Source organism: Penicillium chermesinum (assembly GCF_028974085.1).
Source record: "Penicillium chermesinum strain IBT 19713 chromosome Unknown utg000001l:1.0-1975020.0:1.0-1976611.0, whole genome shotgun sequence".
Classification (NCBI taxonomy): Eukaryota; Fungi; Ascomycota; class Eurotiomycetes; order Eurotiales; family Aspergillaceae; genus Penicillium; species Penicillium chermesinum.
Window position 1 is genome coordinate 1,966,162 of NW_026695311.1, and position 10,353 is coordinate 1,976,514.

General features: G+C 49.2%; 5 protein-coding genes across 5 annotated transcripts; 2 read left to right on the plus strand and 3 right to left on the minus strand.

Annotated features, from left to right (window-relative positions):
- Nucleotides 1-846: 846 nt before the first annotated feature.
- On the minus strand, nt 847-1,318 carry N7468_000768 (uncharacterized protein; the record flags this gene model as incomplete). Its single annotated transcript, XM_058470065.1, has 2 exons — nt 847-1,202; nt 1,228-1,318. 2 exons carry the CDS (start codon nt 1,316-1,318, stop codon nt 847-849), a joined length of 447 nt encoding a protein of 148 aa, XP_058336096.1.
- A 531-nt stretch (nt 1,319-1,849) lies between these two features.
- N7468_000769 (SANT/Myb-like DNA-binding domain-containing protein) lies at nt 1,850-2,947 on the minus strand (the record flags this gene model as incomplete). Its single annotated transcript, XM_058470066.1, has 1 exon — nt 1,850-2,947. The coding sequence occupies one exon, from the start codon at nt 2,945-2,947 to the stop codon at nt 1,850-1,852; it is 1,098 nt and encodes a 365-aa protein (XP_058336097.1).
- A 1,243-nt stretch (nt 2,948-4,190) lies between these two features.
- N7468_000770 (uncharacterized protein) lies at nt 4,191-4,778 on the plus strand (the record flags this gene model as incomplete). Its single annotated transcript, XM_058470067.1, has 1 exon — nt 4,191-4,778. One exon carries the CDS (start codon nt 4,191-4,193, stop codon nt 4,776-4,778), a length of 588 nt encoding a protein of 195 aa, XP_058336098.1.
- Nucleotides 4,779-6,972: 2,194 nt separating this feature from the next.
- On the minus strand, nt 6,973-7,886 carry N7468_000771 (uncharacterized protein; the record flags this gene model as incomplete). The annotated part of the gene is made up of 3 exons (XM_058470068.1): nt 6,973-7,472; nt 7,530-7,754; nt 7,832-7,886. The coding sequence occupies 3 exons, from the start codon at nt 7,884-7,886 to the stop codon at nt 6,973-6,975; spliced, it is 780 nt and encodes a 259-aa protein (XP_058336099.1).
- A 248-nt stretch (nt 7,887-8,134) lies between these two features.
- N7468_000772 (cytochrome b2 mitochondrial) lies at nt 8,135-9,736 on the plus strand (the record flags this gene model as incomplete). Its single annotated transcript, XM_058470069.1, has 6 exons — nt 8,135-8,162; nt 8,215-8,273; nt 8,323-8,904; nt 8,944-9,475; nt 9,526-9,599; nt 9,650-9,736. 6 exons carry the CDS (start codon nt 8,135-8,137, stop codon nt 9,734-9,736), a joined length of 1,362 nt encoding a protein of 453 aa, XP_058336100.1.
- Nucleotides 9,737-10,353: the final 617 nt, after the last annotated feature.

Genomic DNA, 10,353 nt, shown 5'->3' on the forward strand with positions numbered 1-10,353 from the left:
GGCCAACAGCTGGCCACCCGCAGTCTTCTGGTGTTCCAATGCCTACCTCACTGCCATGACGTAGCAATACATCGGATTCGGCGTCCAGATTCAACACAGTTGGTCATCAATTTGAGCAAGGAGCTTTCGCAATGATTCCTGTCCTCAATTACGTGCATCGTTCAAATAAGGATGGCCTAAACTAGGAGAAACCCTAGGAGGCCCACAGCACAAGAATGGTGTTGCTACATTCTCGCGTCGCCTAGCGTTACGGCAGAGAGAGCCCCCCAGAGAAACGCCTACACCTACTCCAGCTGCAACAAATTTGTGACTGGCCGGAGAAAATAGAAGAAATAAACCAATCCATTGTTTTTCCATGGACTTTCTAGGTCGAATGAAAGCCACTGCAGAGACGCGCTCCTACAGCAAGCTGATAAGCCAATGAAATCAATCCTCACTGGACAGGGTGGCTGTCTGACTTAATCGCCTTCCACATGCCCTGTGGCCTTTAGACCGTCCGAACTACAAGGTAGGCGAAGATGGGATGGAGGTTCGCGTGGGAGTAGATAGATCGTCGCCGTAGCTCCTCCCCTTCTTCTCTCTTTCCCTCCTGCAGTTCTAGCATTTCGAATAAGAGCGCCGTTGCTGGTCCTTTATGTTCCCAATATAGGCCACCATTGACACTGCTCCTTTTTCTACCGCTCCAGGTTCTCGCGAATCAAGCGGTGCTTTCGGCATCTCTTCTCTTTTCTCAACTGCCTCACCGTCTCCTGAAACAGATCCTCTGTACGATGGTATTACCGACGTAGTCTTTCCATCTTTTTCTTTTCGATTTTCCACCGTCTGAATTTTTCGGGACTCCTAGATTTAGTCCCCAGCGGTAAAACATCCACGTTTTCGTAGATGCGCCGCTTGACATCTCGGGTCTGTGTGACCACCTGCTTCTTCTTTTCCAGATACGTTAGGAATCTCATTGATACAGCTCGGGTCCTCAAGCCGGTAGGCCCGTCGAGGGTCAATAGACCGACTTATTGAGCAGGCAAAGCGCATGAGCTGCTTCTGAGCAGGCAGCCCTCTCACAATTGCCCGAGCATCCACATGGATTCCTACACTGTGATGCTGAACAAAGGTAGCAATGCTCGCATGTTGCAGCATGACGTTCTGCAACTGATCCGATACATCCGCTGATTCGGGGATAGGGGGATGCCATTCGCCAACAAGGACTGTAATGCTGGATCTGTGACTCACGACTATCGTTGAATGCTTTTACGGCCCCGTATCGAAGGCCATACGGCTTTGCGACTTCAGCAAACCCTGTGATCTCACCACCTCGTTTCATCCGATAATTAAGCCGTCATTTAAAAAGCCCCTTGTCCAGTGCCATCCGGACTCCGTCAGACTCTCGTAGCACTTGATAGAAAACATGGTGATCGAGGATTTCATGCTTGACCTTCAATCACACCGCGGTCTGGCGTAATACGATAAGGTCCCAGGCCTTCGGAGGGGACTAGAACGTGAAGATCTGGTTTCTGTAACCAAACATAGTCTCTAGGCTAAGAGAGGCTGGGTGGTAGATACAGATCGATTCTTGACCACGCCGGCGGCAAAGTTCACGGATTGGCCACACCTCAACTTGTGCTTGCGAAGGGATACTCCTGTTCCGTCTTTGTGGGATTATTCGTTCTTCGTCCTCGGTGTTAGGGAAGCGGAAATTTCTGGCGGGTAGGACAGCTGTGCACAAAGTTTGGATGAAGTATTTGAAGGAGATAATGATCGAGTTGTGCGGCGGCATGGGACCTAAGACGGGCAGAGTACCCTTCAGAACTCGGAGAGACACCTTCAAGATGTGTGTGGCTGTGTCTGCCACCGCCTATTCATTTGGGCTGAGGATATTATTCCAGTAGACCTGGATTGCGCCAGGCTTTCTGCCGGGGTATTTTTCCAAGAATAATCTTGTCACTTCAGACCACGGTCGGCTTCCATCTCGCTTGAGCTCTCGTAAAAGTTTTTTTTCTTCAGGCGACCACCGCACACGCCTGCTGGTCTTTGGTTTTGCACTGCTGCGACCAGTGCGAGACCGGGAGCTTAGCGCCGAGCTTATCGAAGACCTGTTCGACCATGCATCTTCGTCGTCGTAATCCGGGGATAAGGTTCGCTTGCGATGCCATGTATGTAACTCTGGCTCCGAAGATATATCCTTAGAGGATTTGTTATGCAATGGAGACTCGATTGACGACGCCACGGATTGGTGGTGCGAAACGTCCGGAAGGAATGTCATGAAATAAACGTGCCGATGACCGTGAGCTTGCATACGGAGGATTCCACGGCCATATATCTCTTGTGTTTCACCTGGGATAGAGGTTGAACGACATTCGGAAGATAGACTATAGCTGTCATCTTTCCCGATGACCTCCTTGGTCGAGACCAGTGTGTTTCTTGCGGATGTCTTTGGTCGTTTCTGTGGTCGTTCTGGTGGCTGAAGACAGGATTTACTCGGGAGTGGTGAATGTCTCTCCCTTACGGCCCGTTTTTGGCGATTATTGTTACGGCTGTTGCCGCCTCCACGATCGCAGCGTCGCGGTCTGGCTGGAGGACTCGCGTTGGCGTCTCTAGCAAGGTCGTCGCTTCGATGAGCAGGGACGACCACGCTAATGGCTTGTGATCGTTTTAACCGCCCAAACTCTGTATTTTGTCGTGGACGAAGGGAGCGAGTCTTAGCAGAAGGGGCTTCTGATTTTTTGACTCGACAAGTTCGTGGTATCGACAGGGGAGATACAGGGTCCTGTCCTTTCTCGATGGAACCCCCTCCGGAACCCTTGCCCGGGCATGGCTCGCTGCTTGAGGATCCCTCGGCCTGGGCACTTTGTGTCGTCATTCCACCCTCTACAACTTCCACCCGATCTTGCCGGTTTTCGGGTCTTGAGTCGTTATCGTCCACCTTGGATTCCTCTTGATTTGTGCTATCCATCCTGGGCTGTGCTGGCATATCCAGCGAAGGCGGCGGCGAGACATGAAGACAAGTCGAGCCGACTTGTGATAAAGCAGGAGCCGGGCGCGGCTCATGGTAACCTCCTAGCGAAAAGACACTGTCTCGGCGCCATCTGGGTAAGTCACTTGGGGCTATAGTCGAGGAGACGGGTGAGGAGATGGGTACTTCCGATAAAGTTAGAAATAGAAGGCGAACCACAAGATAACGATCGTAGCACCCTACCCTGTTGATGTAAATGCGGTTCCGCTGGTAATGGAGTGATTTCTAGGTCACCAAGCATCCTTGCCGGAGATCGGCCTGGATAATCTGGTAGACAATCTTAGTCAAGTTTACTTTTAAGTAGCCTGGTGATAAGTCTACATTACCACTTGTCAACGATGGTTGCTCGCTTTGAGGTATCTCGGTCTCGGATTGGACCCCCCGAGTCGATATGCATATCATAGTTCACGTCGTGCACGGCCAAGCCGTTTTCTCGCATAACTCTGCCTATTTCGAGATCGAATTCACTGCCGGCATTTGGAGCCGTACTGTCTCTTGTAGGGTTTTGGATTCCCACAGAGGGGGGGGATAAATGGACGGGTACAAGGTGCTATTGGAGCCTGATAGGTCCTCCAACAAGAAGCCGGAGTAATAGACGCGGAGGAAGTTTTGGTGGGCGGATGAGAATAGAAGCTGATATTATCAAGGTCGATAGGCATAGTAGCTCACAACGCCGATAGGTAAAGGAACTGGGCTTGGAACAGAGGAATATAGAGGGGGTTCACAGGCTTTTATAACCGCAGCTCAGGACCCGCGCAACACGGAAGGTTGTACATAGCCCCATCTACGGTCAAGGTATAGAACTGGGTCTTGGCCGGAATCTGCCTCGCCCCATAGACCATTAATCCGCTTTCCCCGTGGATGTCACCTTGTCCCTCCTCTTCCCCCCAAGAAAGCCCGCAACTCATTCCTAGAATGGACGTGCACGGCGACGTAGTCGGGCTCTCGGAGAAACACAGGTCCCTGCCATAGGCCAATCGGCTGGATCAACCACCCTAGGCCTCTATCGTGCACAAGGCCAAATCCTGTTTTAATCACCGCATCGCAGAGCCCACGGCAGCTCCAAACCAATCAAGATGATCTCGTGCAGGAAACGCGCGGCCTGGCCATAGCCACGAACGTACTCGTCTCGGCATTCGACGAACCAGATCGATTACAAGCGACCTCATGACCACCATACAGCATGCCCCACGGCCACGTCACCAACTATCCGCTTTCTATGAGCAACAAGGCGTACCGCATGCCCAGTTTTTCCCCCAAGGGCGCTCTGTGGACATCAAGAGGCATTTTTGCCATTGGCGGCTGCACTGCTCCCAGCAGGTTTCCAACGCCCGTGTGCATCTTGGCACGTCATCCCTCTGTCTCAGAGGTCAGAGATGCGCCTTGTAGGCTCTTCCAAGAGGCTTGGACCGAGAATCACATGGGCCACGGCCGACAGCCAGGAAAGCCCATTGGGGGGAGAGGGAGAATGGGGACAAGAGTCACGGCCCTAGAAGGCAGACAGACCTTTCTCCAGGAACGACTAAGATCGGCGATTCACGCCGATGGCGATCAAATCAGAGGCCTCGAGGGCATACCGTCGCAACGACGCCAGAGAACCAAGGGGGCGCAGCACCTGAGAGTGGAGACGGTCATCTCCGAGCACAGGGATCCGGAGGAGGGGGCTCCGGGCTGGCAGCGCACTGCCGGAACGGCAAAGCCCAAGAGGCGCGTCCGTGGGGTGGGTTGGAAAGGAGGGATGGTTGAGCGACGCACCGGCCGGGTTATATAGTTCATGAGGATCCACGAAGGCGGCGACAGGCGGCAGTTCTCGTTACGGGCTAGCGCAAGCGGCTAAACCTAATATGGACGCACTAAACCCAACCGAGGCGGCAAGAGACAGGCGCTAAACCGCATCAGTGGGGTTGCCAGAAACGGCGGCCTCCTGGTAAATACAAATTGTACTTATAAACTTAGTTTTAATAAATAAATCAGCAACTATTTAACAAGTAGAGGATAATGATGATAATTATTTATAATTTCTATAATTTTCTTTTAAAGAGATTCTTAAAGATTTCTAGGTTCTTGATATTAATAATATTATTCTGGTTTGTGATATTAATTAACTATATATTAGTAAGTATCTCTACTAGGATCTTATATAGGATATATTTATTGTGTTATATACTCTATTTAATTTCTTTATATTGTTTCTTAGGTAAGTCTAGATAAGCTCTAGATGTAGGGATAAGAGATTATAGTATATTTATATCTATATTACTAGTCATACAGTCTAGATTATTCGAGCGACTTTGTGTTATGGGAGATGTTATCTTGATAGGGTTTTGGTAGGTATTGGCTATAGTAGATATCTTAGATATAACAAGATTGTATATTAACAACATATATTATAATAAAAGAAGTGAAAAGTTGAGTTCTAGTATTGTTAATAGTGGCCTATATTAGGGAATAGAAAGAACTAGCAACAGCACTTATATTCGAGATACTAGAACTAGAGGGGGAGAGGAGAAGGGAAAGAGGAAGAAGCTATTATAGCAGCCTATCTACTCCTATATAAACCTTTATCCTATCTATACCCACCTCATAGTTTGGACAGTCCTTCTTCCAGCATCAGGGCGGTGACAGGAGACAGAATCGAGTGAGTAGTGATAGATTCTGCCAAATGTCACTACCTTGACGCCGGAGATATCGTCGAAATTATAGGAAGTACAAAGTTAGGGTTAAGACTCGCTAGAAGGTAGTTAGATTGTTATTATAGTTCTTATTTTTACTCTTCTCTACTTCTCCACTCTAATTCTCTATCTTTCTATAAAATAAAGCTTATAGGGGTAAAAGTTAAGGCTTCTGTATAACCTTAACTTAGGGGTCGAAGGTTACTGTTACACACTCTTAGCTTGGCTCTGTGAAGTGGGTCTCAAAGGTGATACTTCTCTTGCTTACTCGTCACCCCAAGTATGTCTTGTCAGGTTCTTATGGATCTCCCCTTTGTTGTTAGGATTGATTTGTGAACAAATAAACAATGAACAGTTGTTGTGTTCTAATACGGTGGTCCTAAGTAGCAATAGATAAATTGATCGTGAAGAATTAAATACATGCTGCCAAATGAATGTCCTTGTATATCTAGTCCTTATCATTTGATGTGCAGTTTAAGACACGATATTAACTCTGGCTTTGGATTTGACTTCCTTCTGTACACTGGGAAAGGGCACTGTCCCAGGAGCTGGACCCGATCCCATATTATTCTAGACATCAAGCCACCCTGAGTCCTGCCAAAGCCTTGAAGCCATAAATACTGCTGAAGGGTAGGGCGTATTGCCATCCTGTCCTACAACGCCCGCTACATTAGATACGCAATCATGCCGATATAACAAGTTACATAATCATGAGGTATGTGACTAGATATTGGCCAGCCGCCACTTCCTTCTCCATCTTAGATCTGCTGAGAGAGCCGTATGGACCTGGGCGTGCCAGATTACAGCGAGAATCTTGTCTTCTGATGCTCCTGCGCAAATAGTGTCGAGTGTATGTTACACGAGAGTCCTATCACTACTCCTGAGAGCTCCCAGTAGCTCACTTACAAACTCTTGGAGACTGGTAAGTTCTTCTTGGGTCTTCTTTGTGGTAGCCTTCCAACATCTATCGGAGAGTTTATCGAAGATGCATTCTCGGGTGTAGGTTTGACATTTAGAGCACGGCTGCCCGCTGCACTAACATGGGCCAACATGAAGGTCAGAGAAAAGTTGGTTAAAAACGTCTTAACGAGGGGGCATCACTGGGGAGAGGGGTAGGTGCTTCAGGATATCTACCTTTGTTCGTCTTTTTTGACACTCTTGGCAGATAGTTGAAGCCCTTCTCGCTCGACCATCGGCTGGAGGAGGTCTTTTACCACTGCTCCCCCCCAGGTAGCTGGCCGCTGCTCCCCTCGCTAGGATTATTTCGAGGCTTAATGGCCCGAAAAGGCCGCCCTATGGTGCCGCCCACGAAATCGACTTGGCAGAGCTAGAGGTCATAGTCAGGTCACTTTGAATAAGGTCGTTGCGAGCGCGGAGAGGGACGAAGTTGTTAGTCGCGGCAAAGTGTTCGGTGAACACGTATTGGATAAAGGTCTTGCTAAAGCCACATGCGAAGGCCCGGCCTTCCGAATCCTTCTGGCCAGCCAAAAATTTGTCAATGGTCACAACAAAGGAGGTGAGAACTTCGCGCCTCACACAGGCGCTTTTGTCGGAAGAGGGATTTGAGGGAGTCGGAGGCTTCCCCGGGCCTATTATCGTACGTGCTGCTACCCGTTCGAAGCGAAGGTGCCTGGCGGCTCGCTCTCTTAGCAGGCCGTTAGTCGGAGAGGGAAAATTTGAGGGTGACTCGGGGTCAGAGGGTCGCAAATATATTTGCCATTTCACTTGAGGCTGTCGGGGAGAAGTTCCACGGAGGTCTAGATCGAGAATCCATTGCTTTAATGACTCCTCTTCTAAAGGAGTTAGTTTAAAGCAATTTGGGCGTGTTTCATTGCGAGGTTTGACTCCACGGAGTCGATTGCGGATCGTAGCCTCCGAGACCCCATGCACACGAGCAGCTTCGCGTATAGAGGCAATTTTTTTCTCCCTAATAGCTTTGACGGCGAGGGCGACTTCACCCTCTGAATTTGATTGGATTTGAGCGCGTTTTGGAGGTATGGTAGGTGGTTGAAGGTGGAAAAACCGCGACGTGTCGGAAGTTCGGTGAGGGCTGCGCAGCTCGGCGGTGTGCGCAGCTCGGTGGTGGACCACGTTAGACAATCCGGAATAACCCCTAATAGACTCCTGCTTATCATCTGACGTTAGGTCTGACGTGTATCAGTCCTAGCAAAGACAAAAATAGGGAAAACGGATTTGTGCCGCCACATCATCGTCTTAAGAGTTCGAGCGGTGGAGACATGAACTGGCAAATCACGAATTTGGGAGCTTTGATGACCAGCCCCACATTCTTCGAGCGGAATTCAATACCAGGAGGTTCCGCTAAATAAAACCTCGGATCTCAAGCAATTCATAAATATAATTTGCGCTCCTTGTTTTAGAAAATCAATCCATCATAGATGAGAATCTCTGCTGAGGCGGTTATATCACACTAGCCTCGTGAAAACATCCAGCTCTCATGGACAAGGTTTTTCCTTTAGCCGAGGGTGGGTGATGAACCCCTGATTTTCATACGGAGTTCAATCTAAACGGCACAAGTTGCGCAGCATAACAACCAGGACAGCTGTTGGGTGATCCTCTACGGCAAGGTCTACGATGTGAGTTCGACATTATGTGCATATATCATGGAAAATACTGACTGCGAAGGTCACGCAACTAATCGACAATCATCCCGGCGGCGCCCAAGCGATTCTCAACTTAGCCGGCAAAGATGCCACGGAAGAATTTGATCCCATTCACCCTAGGGAGACTATGGAAGCTCTCCAGCCATCCCTCATGGGCTCTCTAGACCCTGCCGATAGGTCACAGATCATGTCTGAAGAAGCATCAGCCAAATCCATGAAATCCGGCAACGTCAACGCCCTCCTCAATCTCGACGACATCGAGCAAGCCGCAACTGAAGTAGCCAGCAAAAAGGCCTGGGGCTACTACTACTCCGCCGCAGACGACAAGATCTCCAAGAATTTGAATTCGGCAGTTTACCGCTCGATTCTCCTGCGGCCGCGTGTCTTCGTCGACGTCGCAGACTGTACCGCCCGAACCAGCTTCCTCGGCCACAAAGTCAACCTCCCGGTTTTCGTTGCGCCCGCTGCCCAAGCACGGCTCGGACATCCGGCGGGCGAGGCCGGGATTGCAGCGGCGTGTCGGGCTTTCGGCGTTGCGCAGATCATTTCTAATGTCGCTTCGCAGTCGCCGGAGGAGATTGTTGCTGATGCCGCGCCGGATCAGGTCTTCGGGTGGCAGTTGTATATATAACGGGATCGGAAGGTGAGCGAGAAGATGCTTCAGCGTATCAATAAGCTCGACGCTATTAAGATGATTATTATCACCGTTGATACGCCGGTCCTGGGAAACCGGGAAGATGATCAACGGCGGGATATTCAAGGAGGAGTGGGCAGGAAGACTCCCAATTTCATAGACACTTCAGTTACATGGCGTGAGACGCTGGGGTGGTTATCCAAGATGACAGATAAGCCGGTCGTGATAAAAGGAATCCAGACGTATGAGGATGCTTTGCTGGCTGCGCAGTATTCTTATTTGGTCAAGGGAATTATTCTTTCTAATCACGGGGGCAGATCCCTCGATACGGCTCCGCCTGCTGTTCACACACTTTTGGAAATTCGGCGATATTGTCCTCAGGTTTTCCAGAAAATTGATGTCTGGGTCGACGGGGGCATCAGACGAGGGACCGATGTGGTGAAAGCGCTGTGTCTCGGTGCCAAGGCTGTTGGCATCGGTCGTGCGCCACTCTGGGGCCTGTCAGCCGGAGGCGTGCAGGGCGTTGAAAGAGTACTTCAGAGTAAGTCACCCTCGATGGGGTTAGATGGCCACACGCTTACTTTCTTTCAGTTCTGTCGGATGAGATACATAATTGCATGTGTTTTCTGGGAGTTAAGACTATTGACGAGCTGAGTCTTAAACATGTAAGAAACCTGTTGTTAATCCAAGTGGCTCGCGCTGACAGCAATCTTAGGTGAATACGAGCATGGTCGAGCACCAGCTGTATAATGAGTCTCCAGATCTAGATATGGAGGGTTCTGGATCCAAGGCAAAGCTTTGAAACTGGTTTTAGCCATGGTTCTCGATATAATCTTAGCATCCCGTTCAATCAGGGCTTTGTAAGAAGGCCTTTCGTTCTTTGTTCAGGACCGTGGAACAGTCAACTAGGCGATCAATGGATAGATCCAAGATAGGCAATACATACTAAACTCCTGTGACCGACACATTTTCCAAAACTATTATCAACTAATGAGATAGGGACATCAAAAAAGATGATCGTCAGCACATATACCTGGATAACGTCGACCCCTCTATATGAAAGCAGATCTCGATAACCTGCAGCTCCCCTCTTTTTTCAAGTACCTGAGGTTTTAAACAACCTTGTCGGGCCGGTGTTTCATGTGTGTCAATAGTGGCCTACGTTAGGAACAGGAAGAACCTGTGAAGGGCTAAAGTAAGACTTGATTTAATCTATACTAGGCCACGAACTATATTCGATAAACGTAAGGAAAGGAGTTTAATATACCGGTCCTCCGCTATCATTGAGTTCTTGATTTCAGATAGTAAATCCGGAAACCAGCTCGACTAATCCACAATTTGTGAGTTTTACCTAGTCTCCGTGCCATATGCATAGTGCGGAATAATCATTGAATGTCCTATTTAGAGGTATAGGGGTTA